Below are 22,432 nucleotides of genomic sequence, written 5' to 3' on the forward strand. Positions count from 1 at the left end.
AACAAGCTAAAGCGACCATGGGATTTTACATCGCGGCTGAAGATTCAGAGCCGGAAGGATGGACTTTTTTCTTCTTGTTGTTTTCCTGATTTTATCTGGAAACGTTTAGAGGCTGTTGGGGGCTACGGCTTTCACTTATTTTTCTTTTTCGTGGGAACATTCACCGTTCACTATTTCTCTTCTTTTTTTCCTTTCCGGGAAACTGGCGCGATACTATTCCGCAAATGTTTCGAGCTTTTCCACTGTGGGGATCGCAGATGGGGACGATGGATCGGGCCGCCACTTGCTAGGGGCAGAATGGTCAACAAATTTACGTGCGCACATCCTGGACTTGTTATTGCTTGCTATGGAATCTCTTTTTCTTTATACGGCTATATAAGCCGCTCCGTGGAAAATAAACACGGTTACATAATCACGATGCGGATATCAGGCTCCGCGGATGGATGGAAAAGCGGACATGGAAAGTCTTCCTTCTAGTTGGTTCAATTGAGAGAGTTCCCACATCTGAACCAGTGTGTCACCGTCGCCTCGCTTAACATGGGTTATTGCCTTTATCGTTCCAAGTTTTAGCCAGTTTGTGCATGTATCAGACGCCCAACAGAGCCATTTTCTCGTCTCCCCACACCCGATCCTCCGCGAGGTAGTCTGTTTCACAGAATGGCTCTCCTTATTACTGTAGCAAGGCCCGCATCCGTCCTCGCCGGATGGCCTATCTCTGTGACTGTGACTTTGGGAAATTCACACTGTTTCCCGACTTGCAGCTCGTCATTCAATAGATTTTCTTTTCCTCTCTAGTTGAGCTTTGTGTAAACCAGCCAATCTTAAGATGACAGAGTCTCTTGGTGTAAGTGGGCGCCGCAAAGCAAGCATGTTCCTTTCCCCACTGTCCGCTGCAACCAGACACCTAACGCATGAATACAAACTGCAGATTCAAACGTTGCTTTCGACGTTGCTTTCAACGCTCGGACCTGAAAAGATCTTCAACCCAGGGTCCGACGGCTATACCTCTTCCAATGCTTCGTACTATGCACAGCAAGAGGCTCAACTTCGACCCGTAGTCGTCATCTCCCCCACATGCGCAGAAGATGTTGCTGAGGCAGTCCGCCTTCTGGCCAGTGCCGAAGACAAGGATGGTAAGCCAGTGCGGCTTGCTATTCGATCCGGCGGCCACGCTGTTGACGCCGGAGCTGCAAACGTGGACGACGGTGTGACCATCGACCTGAGCCGTCTCAACGCCATCGAGGTGAGCGAGGACCGAAAGACGGTATCAATCGGTCCCGGCGCAAAATGGGGACAAGTCTACGATAAGTTAGACGCAATCGGCCTCTGCGTCGCCGGTGGCCGGTCCGCCCCGGTAGGCGTCGGCGGCTTGACTACCGGAGGTGGCATTTCGTACTTTTCGCCTCGATTCGGCTGGACCTGCGATACCGTCACCAACTTCCAAGTTGTGTTGGCGGACGGATCTATCGTTAATGCCAACGAGAAGGAGAATGAAGATCTTCTTATCGCTCTGAGAGGCGGAGCTAATAACTTTGGTGTAGTAACACGCATTGACTTTGCTGCTTTCGAGCAGGGTCAGCTCTGGGGCGGGTCTCTCTTCCACACTCTTGAGACTATTGACGATAATCTCAAGGCGTTTCATGATTTTGCCTCAGCTGAAGATTATGATGAATACGCCAGTCTCATCACCAGCTTCGGCTTTGCGGCCGGGCGAGGTGCCGGCATTGTCAACAGCGTCGAGTATACCAAGCCTACGGAGAGCCTGCCCGTCTTTGAGCCGTTCCTTCAAATTCCTAATGTGATGAGCACCATGCGTCTGGCTGTTATGGGAGAGATTTCCAGGGAGCAAGCGGCATTCTCTCCATATGGCCTGCGGTATGTATTGCCCTTTGAGTATATTCAGCTCTTGTATATTAAAATCCATGTAAATCAAGTTCAATTAGCTGACATGTGTTATAAACAATAGTCAATTTTGTCTTCAAACTACACACGGCACCAGCTTGGAGGTGTTAAAAACCGTCTATTCTTGCTGGGAAAAAAGCCTCTCTGTTATTGAAGATGTTGCCAACATCATATGGTCCATCTCCCTTGAGCCTCTACCTGCAATATACTATAAGAGAGCTGGCACAAGCAACAGTCTGGGTCTCTCAGATAGGAACAAGCCCCTTGTTGTTACTCTCTTGACGGCTATGTGGATAGACGCGGCAGATGATACCAAGGTTGAGAAAACTGCTCGCAAGATGCTTCTTGACATTGAAGCAAAGGCAAAAGAGCTTGGGGAGTATGATCCGTTTGTGTATACAAACTACGCAGCGCCGTGGCAAGATCCGATTGCGAGCTATGGTAAAGAAAGCATAAAAAGGTTAAAGAAAGTCCGCGAGAGGGTCGATCCAAAGGGTGTGTTTACGCATCGTGTTACAGGGGCATTTAAGCTTCCGGCTTAAAGATAGAAATGAGATGTATTAAGTATGAGCAGTTTGCTATAGCAATTATGGTAAACTTACGATTAATGAATAGCATTATAAGACTTTTCTAAAATGAGTGGCAGGAGGAAATTGTATTTGGCTCGCTCTTCTACGCTTCCCTACATTTCTTCCATCATTATATATACTCATCTTTGCTTCAAGATTTGGCGTAATTTGCAGTCAGCTCAGCTATTCCTTGTCCCATGGACATTGCGCCATCCTAAAAGAGCAATGGTTAGACTATACTTTTATTCGGTTAGAAGAAGATCAAAAGAGTTGCACTCACCAGCATCCTCCCCGGTAGCCATCGCGATCCAAACCAGACAGCAGTGCTGTTTGCCCCTCTCCATACCACACCGTTACGACCTTCTGCTACGATATCTGGGATCATGGAATCGACAACCTCTTGCACTGGTCCGCCTTTAGGGCCTGTCTGGCCTTTGGCCCACTTGGTGATTGTATCAAGAATGGCAGAGTAGTATGAAGTAGCGGGAAGTTCGGGGTTTGGCTCATTAGCATGGAAAGGCGTGGCAACGGTGCCCAGCATGATGGTCACGACGCTCACACCGAATGGAGAAAGCTCCAGCCGGAGGGTTTCGGAGATGGCATTGACGGCGGCCTTGGAAGAAGCATATGTTCCTGTGAGAAGGGCCGAATTAGCCCGAATATTGATACCTCCTCCTTTTACTATATCATATTTGGGGTATAAAGTGATAAAATATATGAAAATCAAGTCATGGGATGAAATAATAAGAAGAGCGCTTACCGATCCAGGGAGTGTTGACGACTGCGCCCACAGAGCTCACGTTTACAACCCGGCCTTTGCTCTTAATCAACAGTCCTGCAAACGCCTGTACAGTCCTCACCGTCCCCCAGACATTCGCGTTGTATAAATTCTGGGCCTTGTCAATATCCACGTCTAGTATCGGCATAGTATAGCCGAATCCCGCATTGTTCACCAGCACATCGAGACCGTGGCCGGCATCTTCAACCACCCTTGAGGCCTCCGCCACGGACTCTGTGGATGAAACGTCAAGACGAAGCACCGAGACGTTTGGCAAGCTGCTGAGCTCGGAGGGGATCTTGGATATGTCACGCGCGGTCGCAAAGACGTGATGACCTTGCTTAGCGAGGGTGAGAGCGAGGACGGCGCCAAGGCCTTGGGCAGAGCAGCCGGTGATGAGGATTGTGCGCTCTTTGGCCATTCTTATTGGGGAGAATCTTAATGAATATGGGGTTTAATTAGTCGATTAATTAATCAATTAGATTGTTCGGTTGTATCTTTGTAGAAAGTAAGGTACACTTTCGAGGAACGGAAAAAATTGGCTATATTCATTTACATCAGAGGATTGACGTCTTAGCCAACCACGCCAGCTACAATGCAGCCTAAATTGGCTATGCCATTCTCCTAATCCCTTCATCTGTTGGTTGTAACACTTTTGATGCCTTACTAGCTAGCCTCGGCTTGGTTCCCAGTTCCCCGATAGGCTACGGGCAGCGCACATGAGATAGGAAACACCATCATCATAGTAATTTATACTTGCACATCCTATCCCATCTATATAGAGGAATAGTTCCTCGGTATTTAGTACTCATACAAGAAAGAGGCGTCACCGTCACTTACTGAGTCTTCCATCTTTCTTTATCTATTGCGGAAGGCTTGCGGAGAAGAGATTGGCTTAACGGGGTTTAGGCTCGTGAAGGATCCGAAGGCTCAAGTATAGCGTAGGATTTGCTTAAGCATCCCCTGTCTACAGCGTCTCCAACGTTTTTATACTAAAGATGATGGGCAAGTCAACGTAGCTCTATTCCGAATAGCCGATAAAGGCGCTACCTTAGCAAGGCATTCCTCGTTTTCCATGGAGCTGCTGATATGGAGAATAACCGTTACTTATGTACTCCGTATACGTGTATTAATTAGCATTATTGAGTCATAAAATAATGATCATTCACTGACGAGGTAGAGCTTTCTGTCCTAGGCCATAAGCCTGCTTCATTAATGTAGTTTTACCTCTACCCAGATATAGATCAACCTCCAAACAAGTATCGCCATATCACCAGTCCGAGTTGAGTTGATATCAAAGAATATAGCTCAGATAGGCTTCATTTTGTCCTCTATTTCTTGTTTACTTTTCAACAAGCAAAATCTCAAGTTCGCTATTTTATAATCCTCTCCAAAGTAGAAAATGCAACACTCGTTTCCATCAACCCAACATCACGCACTCTCCGGCCATCGCACAATAAATCCATTCACCGTCTTCTGCACATCCAAATCACCCGGGTCGTTCTCAAAAAGCGGCTTCTCCAGCTTCTTCTCCAGCACCTGCTCCACCTCAAAGCCCGCCTCCCGTGCCACATCGAAGAAGCGCATGTCCAGGTCCTTCTTCCAGGGCCGGTAGGAGGTGAAGAAGACGTAGGCGGTGCTGTCCCGAGAGGGCCTCAGCGTCTCTCTGATGGTCTTGACCAGGGCGCCGTGCTCTGAGTGCCGGAAAAGCAGATCAGCGAGGATCAAAACGTCGAACCGCTCTTCTTGATTGTAATCATTTTCTGGTGAAAGGCGAGCGATGAGAGGCACAGGATCTGCGCCCCAGACAAATCCAACTGCATCAATAGTTTTCGCGATGTGGCCAACCGGCTCAGTAGTCTCATCACAAGCATCGATATTCTTCTGCATGTTCATGACAATGTCTGGATCAGGGAAATCCGTCATGACAACCTTCTTGGCGCCATAGATGCCTGCCACAAGTGAAGGAAGTCCTGACGCCGCGCCGAGCTCCAGTATGGTCTTGCCACGCACCCGCGAGGAATCCTCCTCAAAGTAATCTGCTATAATCTTTGCGCCGTTCCATAAGTGATGGGCCTCTGTAGGGCTGTGGCCGACCAAGTTTAAGACAACCTGCTTGCCGCTTCCCAGGGTGAAAATTTGCTGCGTGGGAGGAGGGGTAGAGGGGTAATAATCTTCGGGGTCATCCAGAAGGCCTCCGGTGCCATAATTATCGTCTTCTTCCATGATGTAATTGAGTTGGAAAGCTTTATGCTACTGAGAATGATAGGACGATAGAGTGAGTTTGGATCAAACTCTCAGGAATAGCCAAACTCTGCCGCTGCTGCAAAAACCGGGAATATTGTCTCTCTTCTCCAGATGGTTATTCGATATTTGTATTTCCTACTCAAAATAATCCAGTATCGACCTTTGGAATGTCACAGCTTGTAAAACGATGCTTATCAGTCTCCAGAATTGCTAGATCCAAGCCCATCATTCCAATTTTTTTCTTGGTGCTAGTGGGCCTCACAGTGTGAAACTCCATTTCAAGACTCACAAGCCAACTTGGCGTGGAAGTCAATGAGAATAAGATCGCGATGATAAAAAAAAAAAAAATAGTCCGAGGTTCATATCAATTGGTCGTTAATATTTGTATCGGTGATGTCATATCCAAGTCATATCGAATGTAGATAGAGACACATGTATGCCAAAAAAAGCAAGTCAATATAACCAAGGCCAGCATGAGAGGTATCAATCAGGAGCCTCACTCCCATCATTGTCCAAATCTCTGTCTGGCCAACTCCTTCAACATACCCACCGTCCGGTCCTCTCTCTCCTGCCATGCCCTCCTCTTCTCTTCAATCTCCTCCCTCTTCGCCCTCTCAATCTCCTCCCGCCGAATCTCCCTCTCCGACTTGCGTCTTTGCTCTCTCTCCTTGGCCTGCTTATACTCTTCCAGGCTATCGCCCCCTCCCATCAACTCGCTGTCACGCACCTCTCCGCCAGGACTCTTGTCTCGGAACTGCCGCATCTTCTCGTTAACCTCCTGTCGCTTCTCCAGCTTGCGCTCGCGAGTGCCCGCCTCGGCGCGGGGGACCAGGTCTTCCAGACGCTCCTTTTGGAGTTTGCGGTCGGCTTTGCGCGCGGCGCGGAGTTCTTCCCGGTCAGCCTCACGAGATTCTTCGACAAGTTCGTCGCGGAGAGCGAGATCTTGCTTGTTTGGAATCGTAGCGCCGGCTCGGCGATCACCGGGCGCTGATCCAGGAAGAACAGGACCATAATCCATGTCCTCGTCCTCATCCTCGCTAGCATTCCGGTCTCGATACCTTGCTTCACGTGGTTCTTCATCCGGTGAATCTGATTGTTGTCGACGATACTGTTGCTGCTGCTGCTGTTGCTGCTGCTGCTGCTGTTGCTGCTGCTGTTGCTGTTGCGGCTCCCTCTGCGGCTGCGGACCACGTTCAAGTATACGCTGGAACATCTCAGGATCATACCATCCTTCCGCCAGCTCACCCCGATTCCATTTACCCACAAAGCTCTTCCATCGCCCCTTGATCTCCCGTTCATCCATCTCTTCAATATTCTTCTGCTTCTGCAAGTCCAAATACTCGGCAAACAGCGGCTCAAATCCCTTCAAGTCATCCTTGGAAAGGTGTCTCGCTCCATAGGGCAATTCAGCAGCCACGCGACTGGGCTGCTTTTCCACGCGACTCGACGACCCATGATGATGATGCCTCTCAGATGAGCGTTGTCTTTTCGATTCCCTCTCTCTCCGTCCAGACGGTGAACCTCTCCTCTTGCGGTCCTCCGGATGTCTGTGCCCACTTCGGTCGGGCGATAGGGATCTATCGTCACGACGGCGTCGCGAGCTGCCTTCTTGATGAGAAGGGCGTGCGTGCGAATCATATCCGACGCGTGCTGAATACCTGGAGTCTCTTGAAGACTGAGGCATCCTGATTATATCATACAGTGCCTCTCAAGGTTTGTATAAATCAACAGCATTCAAGTTTTTAATTATCAAAATCAGTCCCAGCTAATGTTGATATAAAATGCGAATAACGATGTCAAAGTAAGATTCAGTGGCTGTTCTAAGGAAGTGAGATCTCGCCCGGAGACTAGACACAGTGCGCCCCGCAATTTCGATATTTGGTTCTCTCTTTTCCCTTAACAGATAGTATATGGCAGTTACAAGGAGAAACAGAAGCATTCAACAGCACACTAGAAATAAGAATCATTATAAAATACTTTTATATGAGATAAATCTCACATGTATAGAGTAGAGATGAGATATTCGAGCTAAACGTTTGAACAACATCTGCGATGGCTGTCAACATCGCTTAAGGTGCTTCTAAGGCTGCCTTCTATGAACTATTCCACCATATCGGGTATCTAAAAGCAAAAGCAAATATTATAGTACGTCTGAGTAGTTCTCAGTTCTCAGCAGAGCTTCTTCTTCATATAGTTCTTCCAACCAGTCGTCCTTTCGGCCCTAAAACGATATCACATCGTCCCTTCTATCGTCGTCTCTGTTTCCTATACCATCATTTCGTATATCGTCGCCCTTTGCATCGTCGTTTACTATTATATCGTCTCTGGTCTCGTCGTTTTTAGATTATAGAGCTTGCTAAAGGTGTTTTTAAGATTCAATGGCCTTGTTGGACAGTAACGTGTATGGCACAACCAATACACTGGCAACCATCCCCGCAGGGACAGTTGGCCATCTCTCCTTCGCAAATGTCGCCAAACGGATAGCTGACAAAGAAAAAGTCATTTGCCGATAAGGTCAGCTCTTCTCCGAGGGTCGAGGTGGCATCTGATGGCGTGTGCGCCGTCGTAGGCGAGGCAGTCTCTTCCATCTTTGTCATAATAGGCGTCGAGCCGCCAATAGGCGATTGGTTCGAGGGCGTGGGCATCTCGTAGCTGCCGTTAATACTGGGTGTGCCGACGCTATCGGAATGTCTGTGGCGCTTGGGTGAATCCTCCGCCATGCTGTTCCAGGCAGATCGAACGTAATTCTGCGTTGCTGTGTTATACGGGTGTGTGGCACAGCCAATACACTGGCAACCCTCTCCGCAGCTACAATGATGAGCCGTCCATGTTGATTCTGCTTCTGAGCTGGTGCTCTGCTGAAACTGCGCTGGGACGGGTGCTGGGATGGGTGCTGGGGCAGGTGCGCTGTACGGGATATTATGTTGTACGTTTGTCGGTTGCTGCTGTCCAAAGCTCAGAGCCGTCATCAGCTGTCTCCACTGATCTGGTTGTAGCGGTTGCATATAGGAGCCATATTGCGGCGGATATGCGAATATCGCAGGTTGGGTAAAGTAAGGATACATGCCATTTGGCATAGCAATCGGCACATTAGTAAACTGCGGCATCATCATGCCGTTGGCCTGAGGAACCATTGTTGGAGTAGGCATGCGTTCTTGAGGCTTCGTCTCCGATTTCTCTGCTCTGGATGAGCAGCAGCTCTTGGGTTGGTTTTCGACGCCATTGGTTCCGTTCGCTTTAGGCGCTTGCTGTTCATTCGGCTGCGCTAATGTTGACTTCGCAGGGCCACAGCAGCTCTTAGCTGCAACGACTGCGCCTTGTCCGTTCACGAGGGGGTGGCCATTTGGTGCCATCGGTTTGGTCGCGGCTTGGCTAGCCGTTGGATTTGCTGATGCCATTTGCTGATATAGAGGAAACATGGCTGGATTGGGGTTATAGGCGTTGCCATTAGGGACAAAGCCCATCATTCCGTAGCTGGGAAAGGCAGTGATGGGTGTCGTGGGCATGGTGCCATTGGTCGGTGATATCGGTGATTTCAGTTCAGGGGAAGAGAGTATGTTCAACTGGTTGACGTCCATTCTTTCGAGGTTGGCGGGATCGATCTGTTTTTTAGATGGTCCACTCTTCGAATTGGCCTTTTGTACGCGATATGCCGGTGCAGCTGAGGTTCCCTTCGGCGCTGGACTCGGGGGTGTCACCATTCCATTAGACGTCTCTCGATCTGCGGTCTCAGCCGTCTTACGGCCAGCTGCCTCCTCCGCGGTGCCGCAGGGACACTTATGACTCTTGGGGATGGCAGCCATGAGGGCAGCACAGGTACAGGGCTTCGATGCGGGATGCGGACACGAGCTCAGTGGCCGTCCCGGCTTGCGCACAGGGACCATGAGTCGTTCATTGGCGTGAGTGCATTTCGTGGACCGATGGCCTCGGATGCACGGCTCACTGTACAATGGTCAGCAACGAATAGAGAAAAATAGATGTTGTCAATGACGCTCAATCAAAGTAAGACACTTACCAGGCCATCTTCACACCGTTTATTAGAGGCATGTTGGGAGTGTTGTGTCGCTAGAGTCCTGTGTAGAGAAGGATCAAATCTCAGATAAAGGTGCACGTCGGCCAATGCCAAGCGCAGCAACGTATCCGATCGCACCCGGCGTCGGATAGAATCCCGTAGATGTCGCAAACTGCGCGCTTCAGCACTTGGAAATAATCACAGCAGTGAGAATAGCCGTGAGTACGTCGCAGACGCAAAAAATTAAAACAGCATGAAAAATTCAAATTGATTTGGAACAGTCGTAGATCGAGAGAGGGGGGCTAATGCTCCGCCCGTCAAAGAGGGTGTTTCAGCTTCGACGTCGCGGTAGAGAAGGCTGAAACTGAAATACGACTATCACTCTCTAGCGGTTGGTTCAGCGATTGGCGGGGCCAAAGGGAGAGAGATTCGATGCCAGGCCAAGGGGGGAAGCAAAGTCCTTTTCGATTTCCAACCAACGACTACAGTATAGTCAAGACTTTAGAGCAAGATATACAGCACTTTTCGGCGATTTGAGGGGGTGCAAAAGAGCGAGCAAAAACCGGTCGGTAAATCCAAAGCTGGTTGCAGAGACGGTCGCTTCTAGCAATTCATCTTATGCGACTGAACTCTTGTCTCTGATGGCTTCGGCGAACGTCCAATCGTTCAAGCTTCAAAATCCGAACAAGAGGATGTAAAGAGCAAAGTTGAGAGTCACCACCCCCCGTTAGACGATCCTTGAAAAAAAAAAGGACCCTTCGGCGGCGTCAAGGCTGCGCAGAGGGCTTAGCGGGCCACTGCACCTCTGCACGCCTTAGGAACCTGTGACTTTTGTTTCATTTCCCCATTGCCGCGTGCGGGGGGGTTCGGCCATTGCAGGGGAGCCTAGCGATTGCTCTAATAGCGGACGGCATTAGTGAGCAACCACCGCTAGCGACCAAGATTTACAGAAGCCTGTGCGCGCTAACAAGGGGGAGTGAAACATTCCAGCATCAAACGAAACATTTCACCATGCCAGCCTTGGCTCCGTGGCCACGAGGTTTTCTCGAATTGAACAGACTATCAGGTAAGGGTGAAAGTGGCTGCTTCCGGCGCCTTCTTTTGGTGCACCAATACAGGCAGTAGATGCTCTCATACAAAGCAGAGGCTTAGACATTGTCAAGCCACCCTCATCTTCACCTCACTCGCACAGCGCCGTAGCCGCCGACAATGGCACCATGCCTTATTGTGGCACATACTTTAAGCTATCTACTAATAATGGCTTGCATTGAACAGGTAAACTAGGAGTGCTAGTTATGCCGGAAAGCCAAAGAAATCTCGAGCTTCGCGGCTACTACTTATTAGTATACCCGGCCCTTATTAGTCAGTGTCATCGCCGGCCCCAGGCCTTTCCGGATGGCGCAATCAATCAACACAGTCAGAAGCAGCAGTGCATGCGAAGAGACAGCCCATCAGTAGGTACTTATGTAGTAATTCTAAGTCATCAAGGTAACATCCTGCAGCTAACAATCTCTTTTTCTCTGCCAAAACAAGCAAAAAAACAGCCACTCGCCCTGCCATATTCGGCCCCAAAATACCACACAGACACTGCCGTCGTCGCCGAGGCCAGCCCCATCCAGCCCGCTTCCGAGCCCCGAAAAGCTTCGGAGCCGTGTGACTCTAAATCTTCTCACACATCCGGACGGAAGTGTCAAACATGCAGGGCATCGGCAGCCGTAGAAACAAGCAAAACCACAGGCCAGGCTCTGACTGAATCGCTCATCTCGCGATCGTCTTTCGCCCAGTAAAGTAAAGCTCGGACGGGGAGAGCAAATCTCACCAACACACAGACACTTTTTTATTTTTAATCCATGCCAACGTTGAACCGTCCCGCACCTTGATGAGCAAGTTTCTATTGGCTGCCTGGCACCACCCGCCTTACCAAAAGGGCCGGCCTACTCTATCTAGTAATGCCACTCGGCACTTTGTTGCTCAACAGTTCCATGTGCCTTTCTCACCCTAGGCGCGCGCGTGCTCATTATGCATTGTGCCCTCTCTCATTATTTATTACTGATGCTGAGTCGAAGGGCATTACTTGACCTATCTTTATTCCCATGGTTATTCACGTACACTACTCCGTAGTTCCTGAAGCAAAGCTTCAAGCAATTCCTAATGAGCTCTAGTATAAGACAGTGAGTGGGTATCGACCGACACCAGAAGCTCTGGATAGGCTATTCGTTATAAAAGAAGAGAAAAAAAAAAGGAAAAAGAATTAGCCATCATAGATACAACCATAAGGGGCTGCGGTTACTAATAATTCCGCTGCTAATTCCTGCTCTCCTTATGGTAGTCGAGATACTTTATATAATATTATTTCATTACTCTGTATGTATCATGTAGTAGTGTATACCTCAAAATCGTACTCCACGCCATCCCAAAAATCATAGCAAATGCTGGTGCCTGGCAGCCCCTGACTAATTCCCATCTGAGTTGTCAGAATCGGCAAACATATCGGCCGCTCGCATTCGTCTCTTGGGCTGGCCACGGCCCGCTGAATGTGATTCTGTGTCGTTTGTATTCGTAGTGGCTTTAACATCGTCTGCCCCTTGTTGTCCAGGATCGTCGCCTTTGGCCTCATCTTCATCCTCGTCCTCGTCCATGGGTTCACCATCTATGTCGTCATCTTCAATTGGCTCTCCATCCAAGTCGTCCTCTGCGAGAGGTTCGCCGTCGAGATCATCTTCTTCAATCGGCTCCCCCGTTGCTTCTTCCTCTTCTTGTATCGGTTCTCCAATTACACCGCCCTCCTTAGCCGAGGTATCGTCGGCAACCTCCTCGGACGTTGCAGTTGTAGAATTCGCTTCGACAACCTTCCATTTGCCCTTCTTGGCAGATTCGTCCACCTTGTCTTGCACTTTCAGGGACGGCGGATTTTCAAATGCGCTCACAAACAACGCATGGCTTTCTACCGGAAAGACACACCACCCTTCCCACAAGTTCAGAACAAGAGTAACGCTTCGCTTCCACTTTTCTGCACGCAGTCGACCCCAACCCTGCTTTTCCGCCATCAATCCCAAGCGTTCAAAAACTTTTCTGCTGCGCAATGCCGTCTCGAGAAGTTGCCGGTAACGCCATGCGTGTCGAACGCTGCTCGTAGAGGACGATGACAGAATATCGCTGACTACATATAAGCCAACCAAGGTGGCCGCGCTGGCATCCGTATTTTCGTTTGCCGTGCTTTCCTCTGCTCCTGTTGCTTGTTGCTCCCCTTTGCCATCTTTGCCCTTCTCGGCGTTCGTAATTGCCAAGGCTAGAGGCTGTTCGACATTGGAGACAATCAAGTCCACAACTTCGTCAGCACCGCGACTAACGTGCGTAATGGCAAAAGCCGTTACCCGCGCGATATCCCCCTTGCGCACTTTTCCAATGGTAGTAGGCAATCGAGATAGAAGATGAACTAGTTTGGCCTTTTCCAAGGGGTTAAGAAACGCCTTGCCTTCATCACCAGTCGGGCCACCCTCTCGATTTACATCTCCATCAAAGTCTTCATCCTCTGAAGAATCATACTCGGAGTCTGAGACAAACTCATCCAGCTTGGTGGTGTACTCGAAGCGAAGACCCGTTTCAGGAGTTTTCCACGCATGGCCTCCTTCAAAGAGTGGAATGAATTTACCTTTTTTCTTCTGCTGTAAATGTGATCCAGTAATCACTCCCCAAAGCATCCATCGATACCAAACACCGCCTTGACTCCTTGCGTCCCATATCCAAGCCCATTTTTCTTCTCGTTGCACTGATGCGCGTGACATGAGTAGAGCTTCAAAATCAGGGCCGTGCTCAAGGACACCTTCAATGACTTTGTTGATTAATCGAATCATTCGAATGTCTGAAGGAGGCTTAACCGGTACGTGTAATAGAGAAGACCGATTTACGGATCCGGGTCCATGGGAGTATGAAGTTGGCGGAGCGAATCCTCGTTGGAATCCATGGCGTGAATGATCGCCATGTCCACCCGCAGATTCTTGTTCTACCGGCTTCGCTCCAAAAGGCTGAGATGCCGAAGTAGAAGAAGCCAAGCCCGACAACGCAGAGTTGCTGACAGCTGAAGAAAGGTGGCGGTGCAGAGATAGATAGTAGCCATATCCCATATATCTATTCTGTAGCGCGCTTACTGCAGCATCCATATCAGTGGCGGGCGTCTCTTTCGACAACGTCACAATGGCAACCGTGCACTTTCTCTCGGTTCCCCCAGGGCCTGCCGGAGGCTGTATCTTGACATTTTCGACCGTTAGATTGGTAGGTAGTAGCGACTTAATCGTTGCAGGGGATATCCCTGGTGGAAGATTCGACAGCCGTAGAGTTGGCCTAGCTATAGCCTTCTCTTCGGCGCGGTCGACCATCTCCTCATCGTCGCTCTGGCCCTCGAATTTCAGCGTCGCCCTACCCTCCGGCTCCTTGGAGAAATCTTTAAACGATCGTTTCTTAGCAAACGGCATGGGCGGCATCCCCAAGCTCCCCGGCCCGCTCTTCATCCCCGAGGAGGTGCCAAAATGTCGTCGCGAAGCTCCTCCAGGTCCAGAGGGCGGCGGCGGACCACCGAGGTTGCCAAATCCAGGTCGGCGACTCTGCTGCGGCGCGGCGTTACGTTCTGCGTCATCGTCGCCATCGTGATCGAAGCTCTTGATAAAGTCTTCGTAGACGGCCGCGGTCTCTGCAGCTTCTCGCTTGCGCTTGGCTTCCGCCTCGGCCTTTTGCTTCTCGAACACGGATGGCTTGGTGGTGTTTTTGAATTTGGACTCCATTCGAGGGGCGTCGCCGGGATTCCTAGAGGATGACATCGCGCGTCGATATTACGAAGATTTCAAGGAAGAATGCTAGTCCATGATAGTCGATATAACGGTTGAATGAAAGCCTAGCTCAGCCGTGTGAGGCAGCTGAACGGTAGCAACCAAGGCGTAACATTAAAGTCGTGCAGGTACGTATTAGGCCTACGGCGTGCCGTATCGGCGGCTATCGATAAGTCGAAGCACCCATCGCTGTCATATAAGCCCCGATACTAGCATAATTTACTCTCGGCCAATCTGGGAAGAGCAAGCTCGTGAATTACAAACTCGGACGCCAAAATTAACAAAAACCACAAATAATTTCGTCTTCAGCACACACAATCTTGTTTACTAACCAGATACTCTCTTCCCTACCCTACATTCTACCACAAAGCACTCATTACTAACAAGACAGCCCCGGACATGCCGGATGTCGTCACATCACATGGCTGGCGGCTCATCTTCTCTTACTTAATTCCTCTCGCAATATCAACCCTGGACTCCCTCCCCTGCTCCCGTCCATCGTCACCAGCCCCTTGAACCTCCCGTCAATTTCTCTGCCCGCGTCCTCTGCTGTCTCCTTCTTCCACTTCCACTTCTCGCCAAGCTTCCCACCTTTCCCTGCCATGCAGTCCAGCAGCTTCTCGCCCAGCACGGGCAGGAACTTGTATCCATGTCCGCTGTCGCCAGTCGCCACAAACAGCCCTTCCCAGCCCGGATGCCAGTCCGCCAGGAAGTCGCCGTCGCTCGTGTCCGAGTACCAGCACAGTCTTGTCTCCTTCCACGGCCGGTCCTCGAGGCCTTTGATGGGCGACAGGTCTTTCAGGGCTTGGCGCAGTGCCTGATCCGCATCTGGCGGCAGCACATTGGTGCTACTGCTTGCTCCATCCCGCTGTGTTAGTGGTCTCGAAACAACGATTGGCTTGCGCTCTTCCGAGGGCGAAAGGGGTAACGCCCTTTCGACTAGCACTGGATTGAGATATCCAAACGAATGTCTCGCGACTTTCAAAACGCGAGTCTGCGGTGGAATGATGAAGAAGCCGGTGCTAAGGTTCAGTGCCACAGGCTGCTTGGCCAACACTTCAAATTCCTCCTGTGAGACATCGATATAGCCCAAGGGCTGGGCCGTGGCCTCTACTCGTCCTCTCAAGTCAATCAAGCTGCCTGTCCATGCACCTGCAGCAACGAAGACAACTTCCGCCGTTAGGACCTGGGAGTCGCTCAGTCGTGCGCCAACGACTCTCTTGCCCTCAGTGATGAGTTCCTCTACTCGTCCGTCCACAAAATTCACTCTGCCTGTGGCCTTGACCCGGCCATACATCCATCTCATGCCCTCGCCGGCATTGGCCCATCCGGAAAGCTCATTCACATAACCCCAATCACCAGGATGGCCTTCGACGCCTAAGAAGTCTTGCAGGGCTTCTGCAGTTTCCATGTGTCGAACTTTATGGGCCAACCCGCTCTCTTTTGCAATGCGCGTTGCGTTTTCCCAGCTGGATTTGGTGTATCCCATACCTGACATCTTCGGCTCCGTCGATTCATTCGCTGCGAGGAATAGCCCGGTCTCGGTATATCGTCCCTGGCCACCGAGTTCATCATCGCCCTGCTTACGCCATTCTTCTTGCGCGAGAGCTGCCAACTCGGCGTAGTCCGGGTCCGCATAATCGGCTCGGATGATTCTCGATGAGTCTACGCTGGCAGCATCTCCTGGTGGAAAAGCCCCTCCACGCACATCGTCTACTATGGTGATGGTGGTCTTATCATAAAACGGCCTCTTGGTGAGCGCCCAGGCCGTGGACAGAGCATACACGCCGGAACCGACTATGAGGATAGATCGAGGAGGGGTATCCATGTTTACCATTTAAGAGTTGAGCGGCCAGGATATGCGTGTCTTCGTCTGCGCAAATTCAGCGCTTTCAACTCGAATTTATTTACAGTCACGCATACTATCGGCTACCTTGTCGTTGATGAGTCCAAGGAGGGGCTCAGCCGTGGGGACTTCCGACGATCGGTAGGCTTACCAAACCTGGCCACATGCAACAGACGTCGACTCCCCACAAAAAATGCCAATGGAGAGAACTACATAGAATCACATCGACACGAAAACGCAGGTGAGATCAGGCCATCGCCATTATTAGAGGACAGAATCAGGCATTCTTCTGATAATGCTAACTGCAAAAGACCATGGGCTTTTGTAACAGTTACGCCCTATGCTAAGGCCAAAAGGCGCATGTACTAATCATATCTCGTCCCTCAAAGGGCGTAAGATGTCCTCATAAGTTGCCCAGCTCCCATGACGCAGTCACGGAAAACTGTTCATTTTCATCACTAGCCAGCCAATCAACCAACATCTTTGGCTGCTCCAACTGATCAGCAACGTTCTTTCGATCCACTTTCAACTTGACTTATTCCCCCTTGGAAAGCATTAAAAAAGGCCGTAAAAGACTGGCATAGCAGTCTGAAAACGAGCCACGAGCAATCTATGTTGTGTCGCGGGATGGGTAGTCTTTGTTCTTTTTTGCCGTGAACCAGATCCATCGTAAGAAAAGAAAAAAACGCAAAAGAACCTCTTCCTGGCCTTCCACCCCTTTGCCAACGCCAATGCAATGCAAGCAGAAATCAAATGGTACAAGCGGGCACCCCTCTAAGGAACTTGGCCGTGTCCTACCAAGCCCTGGGAGCAAACGACGTCCTATGGAGTAGTCGTGGTATCATGACCTGTTAAGAGGTCTAGTCATATACGTCGGTTTTTTTTATGGTAATTAGATAAAGTAGTGGTACACGAGATGTAGAATCTCTTGACCATACCCGTAAGTGCATTTAGACTTTCCGGAAATCTGATTGTATTTGAGTTAGCAACCGCTATATTGTTGTATTGATGTTGTAGTGTAAACAAACCTTGAAGCACAGGGTAGATCATCTCAAAGGCCTGGTAAATCTCTTCTCTTACTTTAGCACCTGTCAAGACAATCTTGCCAGATACGAAAATAAGCAACACAATCTTGGGCTTGATCATGCGGTAAATCAGACCGGGGAACAACTCAGGCTCGTAGGAGCTAAAGTTGTGATGGCGAGAAGCAAGACCTTCGAGACGGATCGGGAATTTGATGTCGCAGGAGCCGACAATGTTCTGGATCTTGAAGTCCGTAAACTTGGCGTTAAAGCCGAGCTTCTGGATAATACGGGCATATTTGCGAGAGGCCAGCTTGGAATCGTCTTCAGATTTGGCACCAGTAACAACCATCTTGCCGGACGCGAAGATGAGGGCAGTTGTCTTGGGCTCACGAATACGCATAATAACGGCGGCAAAACGCTGCACGTTGCTTGTTAGCACTGATACATGACCAGTAACAAATCTCCCCTTGAGTTGCCATTCAAGTATTCACCTTTGGGTTGTATTCGGCGTTTCTTGCGTGCAGGGCGATCGTCTTCAAGTCCAATCGACAGTCGAGGTTGACGGTAGCCACGATGTTCCTTTGATTGGGAGATAAGTCTCAAAGAGCACAGCTAAAGGCACTCAAGTGTATACATACTGCAGAGTAGGCGTAATGCCACTGGGGCCTTGAGAGGCTGCAGGCGTTGCGGCGGGAGTTGCAGGAGTCACCCCGTTCCCATTTACAACCTGTTGACCGTTGGGAGCCATTCGCTGGCTGCCATCGCCGTTTGTTAAGGGAGGAGTGAGCTCGTTTGATGCACCGGGGAAGGACAGCGAGCCAGGAGCGGTAAAGGCCTTTGCCTGAGCGGCGTTGGCCGGATGCGTTTGAATGCCCTCCATGATCGCGACTGTAGATCAGATAGGTGAGGCTGCAACCTTAGAACTGAGCAGATCTGATCAGAGGAAAATTAAGGTTAGTCGCTTGCATATCCTGATGGCTAGTGATGCATCGAGGTAACCCAACGGATGAATAATGGTCAAAGCAAGGGTATTGAAACTGCTGATTGGCACAATAGCAAATTATTGTGCTGCATAGGCAGAATGCGGGATGAAAAGAGGAAGTTGAATGGGCAGAAAAGAAATCGGGCTTTTGTTATGATGTGGCTGCTGCACTGCCAGTTGGCAACACGTGTTTGCCACAGCAGCGCAATGAGGTGAATGGATGTGGGAAGATGCAGAAAAGTTGCCACCTACCTAATGTGGGAGATGAACAAGTGAATGTCTCCCCTACAGAAATACTGCTCAAGCAGATATTGGAGTTCTTGCGAATGCCAGATGCAAATCGCAAGATGGGTAGAATATGTGAGAGAATGGAGGTCGAGTCTCTATAAAAAGCGTTCGTCCAACGGGGGCAAAGACTCGAAAAGGCCTTTGTCTTCACTTCAAAGCAATTTTTTTTTTTGGAGGGTTATTTCTTTTTTTAAATTGCGTTCTACAGAACGAGGCAACGACTCGATGGGCGACGACGACGGGCAGTACTTTGTATCGCTTGATAAGTCTTCGTCGGCGAGATCGATTGCACCCGTGAATTAATAAAAAGAGGGAGCGACGGCGTAAGGAACGTGTTCCAGTTCTCTGTTATTGCCTGATCGCAGGGACGTCGACGCCGAGCGACCTAAAAAAAAAAAAAAAATCTTTTTTCTTCTGCTCCGAATCTCCTGACGCTTAGATGAGGGAGAGGCTGTTCAACGAACGGATCTTGCAGATGCGGGCGATGTGAGGCGCGGGCGTCTGAGGCGTCCGATGAAGGAAGAGAGCGTGAGAGTAGAGCGAAAAGAAAAAAGTGACAAGCAAGCCTTGGAGGTTGCAAAGTGGGGCGTGACGTCGTTGGAGGGGGAGAAAATATTAATGAGAGCGCCGAACGTATATGGGAGGTACGCAGGGCCGCCGGTCGGGACTTCCTCGCAAGAACAACAAAAAACAGCGGATGGGGGAGGGCTGGGTACTTATAATTCTCGCTCCGGAAGGCCCAGGCAGGGCTCCCAGGCAACAACACCACCTGTGGCGTCGTTTTTGGCAGACCCGAGCTCAGCGTAGCGTGTGCACTAGCCGCAGGTGCAGCCAATCAGCGCCACGCGCCACTGAGCTTTTATCTCCTTTGCCCACCACAGGCTCACAAGGCCCCCTGAAGTATCGCGGTAGCATGCAGAACCTCGCGGTACCAGCGCTGTGGCACCAGGAATAACGGGGGTACAGCGCAGGCGGCAGGGGGGCTGAGCTGGCGGTCACGGTGCTGCAGCGCGAGCCAGGGCTTTTCTGAGGCCCAGCAAACACACCTTTTGAGCGCTCTCACTTCGCTTTCACTTCCTTTTCCTTTCTTCTTTCTTCCTCTTCCTTCTGGCTGCATCCCAACGTGCAGAAACAGCTGCAGTTTTCTGGCTGGTTTTCATTTCACCTCATTTCATTTGCTCGCATGCAATCCATGACAGCGCCGGCGCTTCACCACCACTCGCTCGACCATGCGTGCAGCAGCTGCACGACCCGTTTACGAGAGGCCAGCTGCTGATGAGAGAGACAGCACAGAGCAAGCCATTCGCGGGCCCCGTCCGCTGCTGCTGCCGCTCAGTCTGTCGCAACGCCGCCCTTTCCACTAAACACAGCGTCGATTTTGCGCGGATGGCGAATATCGGGATGACGGGGAAATTCGCTTGACTCTCCTGCTGTCTGTTGCTGGGGCGAGCGACCATCAAATCAGCCCCAGGCAGGTTTGACGGGGCTGGCGGTGGATCCCACGGTTGGTCGCGTCGCGCCCATTCGCCCCCTCTCCCCCCTTTTGATGAGCCTTACCCACCAACCACTCCCTGAAATTGCGTCTTCGCCGCCCCCCTCACCCACTGAACCACGTCTTCCATCCAGCGGCCACGCCATGGAAACAACACGAGCTTTGAAACACGCGGCGCTCTGTTGCCCCTGGCTGCGAAGCCCAAGGACGGGCTGCACACAGCTTTTGCGTCTCAGCATCGTCTCAGCGGCAAGCGAAGCGCCATGCGATGCGCTGCGTTGCTTCTGTCGTGCCGCTGCTGTGTGTCTGGGTTGCGTCTGGCCGATGGAACCGATTACGAGTCGCGTCGCACGCATCGCCGCACACAGCAGAATTTTCTGCCACAGCCGTGTGGGCAAGGTCCGGTTTGGGAGGAGGCAAAAATGGCACAAGGCGCATCCTGGCGTTAGTGAGTCATTGACTCTGAGCCAACCATCCCAGGAGCCGCATCCACTGCTGCTTGCGGCCTTGTGAGTGGCTCCTCGGCGCCAAGTACTGGGTACAAGCTTGGCTGGCGCTTTTGCATCAGCGCAATATATTAGTATGTGCCCTTGCCCAACAACGCCAGGTAAGTGGCATCTGCGCCGACGCAATGCATCCACAGAAAAATGCCCACCGAGGATGTAAAAAAACACGGATTCGCACAATCTTGTGGCTAAGCGAGATAAAGCCCAGAGCCAGTGCTGCTGCATGTCTCAATCAATGCCAGATAAGCCGGGTCCCGCAGGTTGCACCGGCGCAATCACGGGAGATTGGGACAGCTGGCGATCGCCTTGTACCTGCTACCTGGCGAGCATGAGCCAAGATTTGCTTCAGGCTCGCACAAAGTACCTCACTAACAATTTTCCAACCCGGTGACCCCAACAGCTTTTCTTTGCTTTGAAAATTTCCACGTTACACTTTGCTCCCTAGCGCCGCATCGCTGCCAGAACTGGATACGTTGCCCGCCTTAGATCCAGAAAAAATTTGCGTTTCTCGCCAGCCCCAGCCGTTGTTGGTGTAGCATCGATTTTGTCCCAGTAGTCGCATCAACCGCGTAAAAATAGCCTTCGCGGAAGCCCGTAGAAGAGAACCTGACGTAGAAAAATTTTTCCATCCATGGCTGTTGGGTATGCAGTAGGACTGCTCGTATCGTTCCAACTCATCCAGGCGACGATCAGCAGCCGGGGGAGCTGAACAGGCCCTGGTAGCAGTGCTACTGCTACCACCGTATGGCTGCCTCTGTAACGAGCAACGAGGGCACTAATGCTGACTTCGTGCCGAGCCCCGTGGCCTTTTTGGGAACCAGCTGCAGCAGCAAAACCGGAACGAAACGAGAGGAATCTCAATGTTTCACTGCCAACGGCATTTTGTGCAGCCTTGAAATGCAACGAAAGAATGCACAGTGAATCCCTTCGGGAAAGCAACGCATAAGAGACGTAGACGGGAGCAAACAAAGTGGCTTCTTACTCTTTTCTTTTCTTTTTTTTTTTTTTTCTAATCATTATATGAAATTTTTTTTACTTGGTGCTACCCTCTGTTGCATGGGATGTGTCTGCATTGATCCTTTGCATTAATCCTTCATTCTTTGGCAATTGTCGCGTAAAAGTATTCACCCTTTAATAAGACATACGCGACAGACTGTAAACATCACCATCTTGTCACATATAACATTTTCCAGAATACTCGGTGAGCATCTGTCATTATACATACATGCATATCCATATCCGTCACTTTCAGCAACTGTGGGCTCTTCCCAGCCTCGTACAGCTGTTAACGCCCTATTCCTTGTTGAGGTACTCCCCGGTGAGCGCTAACCTCTGGGGTACTTGACACATGCAAAAAGCCGAAAATCTAAATCCCCACGGATATATCGTAAATCCCCACGGATGTTTAAACTATATTTGGCCAGGAAGCATATTGGCGATTTTTCAAGGCGTACCAATACCTCATGTTTACACCTAAAGTATTATTACTACGCCCGTATAGCAAAAGTAAAGCGTCAGCCTTAGGTGCATTACAGCTGAAAGTGTTGTACGTCAGCAAAGGTAAAAGACATTTGCGTAAGGCTTAAACCGATTCCGCAGACGTACCTTTACTTACAAAAAGGACGCTAAAATGCTTCAGGCCAAATATCCGTGGGAATTTTGAAGCATATCCCGTGGTATTTGGAGGTTCTCAGAAGGCCAGCCCTCCAGCCCACTCCGAAAATAAGCGCTACTTGCTATCCGGGGTCAACCTAATGCAAAACCTACAGAAGTAGGGCCGCCGCTATCAAAGATCAAAGCCCGCGCCCACTAACTGCCTCCTCCTACTGTAAGCGGTGTTGGGCGAGCGGGCTAAGCTTTCTTGTTACGATATACATTGGTTTTTTTTATATTCCGAAATCCGAATCTGTATATACCTTGCGATCTCCTCAGATAAACCTATATAATACTAGTACGTATAAT

At 50.3% G+C, this 22,432-nt stretch overlaps 9 protein-coding genes across 9 annotated transcripts; 1 reads left to right on the forward strand and 8 right to left on the reverse strand.

Annotated features, from left to right (window-relative positions):
- Positions 1–385: 385 nt before the first annotated feature.
- GGI43DRAFT_106405 (FAD-binding oxidoreductase) lies at positions 386–2,685 on the forward strand. Its single transcript, XM_083198846.1, has 3 exons — positions 386–862; positions 929–1,875; positions 1,967–2,685. Exons 1-3 carry the CDS (start codon positions 827–829, stop codon positions 2,442–2,444), a joined length of 1,461 nt encoding a protein of 486 aa, XP_083058569.1. The 5' UTR covers positions 386–826; the 3' UTR covers positions 2,445–2,685.
- Positions 2,623–3,670, reverse strand: GGI43DRAFT_385691 (SDR family oxidoreductase; the record flags this gene model as incomplete). Its single annotated transcript, XM_083203688.1, has 3 exons — positions 2,623–2,685; positions 2,752–3,104; positions 3,232–3,670. 3 exons carry the CDS (start codon positions 3,668–3,670, stop codon positions 2,623–2,625), a joined length of 855 nt encoding a protein of 284 aa, XP_083058570.1.
- Positions 3,671–4,208: 538 nt separating this feature from the next.
- Positions 4,209–5,738, reverse strand: GGI43DRAFT_106393 (uncharacterized protein). Its single transcript, XM_083198845.1, has one exon. It carries the CDS (start codon positions 5,473–5,475, stop codon positions 4,681–4,683), a length of 795 nt encoding a protein of 264 aa, XP_083058571.1. The 5' UTR covers positions 5,476–5,738; the 3' UTR covers positions 4,209–4,680.
- GGI43DRAFT_106415 (uncharacterized protein) lies at positions 5,739–7,558 on the reverse strand. The gene is made up of 2 exons (XM_083198847.1): positions 7,275–7,558; positions 5,739–7,209 (listed from the first exon to the last, which is right to left on the reverse strand). The coding sequence occupies exon 2, from the start codon at positions 7,178–7,180 to the stop codon at positions 6,002–6,004; it is 1,179 nt and encodes a 392-aa protein (XP_083058572.1). The 5' UTR covers positions 7,181–7,209; positions 7,275–7,558; the 3' UTR covers positions 5,739–6,001.
- GGI43DRAFT_410148 (copper fist DNA-binding domain-containing protein) lies at positions 7,445–10,246 on the reverse strand. Its single transcript, XM_083206593.1, has 2 exons — positions 9,512–10,246; positions 7,445–9,438 (listed from the first exon to the last, which is right to left on the reverse strand). Exons 1-2 carry the CDS (start codon positions 9,541–9,543, stop codon positions 7,872–7,874), a joined length of 1,599 nt encoding a protein of 532 aa, XP_083058573.1. The 5' UTR covers positions 9,544–10,246; the 3' UTR covers positions 7,445–7,871.
- A 1,082-nt stretch (positions 10,247–11,328) lies between these two features.
- On the reverse strand, positions 11,329–14,513 carry GGI43DRAFT_410150 (SWAP/Surp domain-containing protein). The gene has a single exon (XM_083206594.1). The coding sequence runs from the start codon at positions 14,320–14,322 to the stop codon at positions 11,962–11,964; it is 2,361 nt and encodes a 786-aa protein (XP_083058574.1). The 5' UTR covers positions 14,323–14,513; the 3' UTR covers positions 11,329–11,961.
- GGI43DRAFT_410151 (FAD dependent oxidoreductase) lies at positions 14,514–16,807 on the reverse strand. Its single transcript, XM_083206595.1, has one exon. The coding sequence runs from the start codon at positions 16,166–16,168 to the stop codon at positions 14,765–14,767; it is 1,404 nt and encodes a 467-aa protein (XP_083058575.1). The 5' UTR covers positions 16,169–16,807; the 3' UTR covers positions 14,514–14,764.
- A 272-nt stretch (positions 16,808–17,079) lies between these two features.
- Positions 17,080–18,231, reverse strand: GGI43DRAFT_106533 (TATA-binding protein). Its single transcript, XM_083198849.1, has 5 exons — positions 18,207–18,231; positions 17,841–18,135; positions 17,694–17,781; positions 17,206–17,620; positions 17,080–17,144 (listed from the first exon to the last, which is right to left on the reverse strand). The coding sequence occupies exons 2-5, from the start codon at positions 18,080–18,082 to the stop codon at positions 17,128–17,130; spliced, it is 762 nt and encodes a 253-aa protein (XP_083058576.1). The 5' UTR covers positions 18,083–18,135; positions 18,207–18,231; the 3' UTR covers positions 17,080–17,127.
- A 1,449-nt stretch (positions 18,232–19,680) lies between these two features.
- GGI43DRAFT_106511 (uncharacterized protein) lies at positions 19,681–20,972 on the reverse strand. The gene has a single exon (XM_083198848.1). The coding sequence runs from the start codon at positions 20,693–20,695 to the stop codon at positions 19,934–19,936; it is 762 nt and encodes a 253-aa protein (XP_083058577.1). The 5' UTR covers positions 20,696–20,972; the 3' UTR covers positions 19,681–19,933.
- Between the last annotated feature and the right edge of the window lie 1,460 nt (positions 20,973–22,432).

The sequence above is a fragment of the Trichoderma evansii genome, assembly GCF_050947405.1.
Source record: "Trichoderma evansii strain SZMC 28006 chromosome Unknown GGI43scaffold_16, whole genome shotgun sequence".
NCBI lineage: Eukaryota > Fungi > Ascomycota > Sordariomycetes > Hypocreales > Hypocreaceae > Trichoderma > Trichoderma evansii.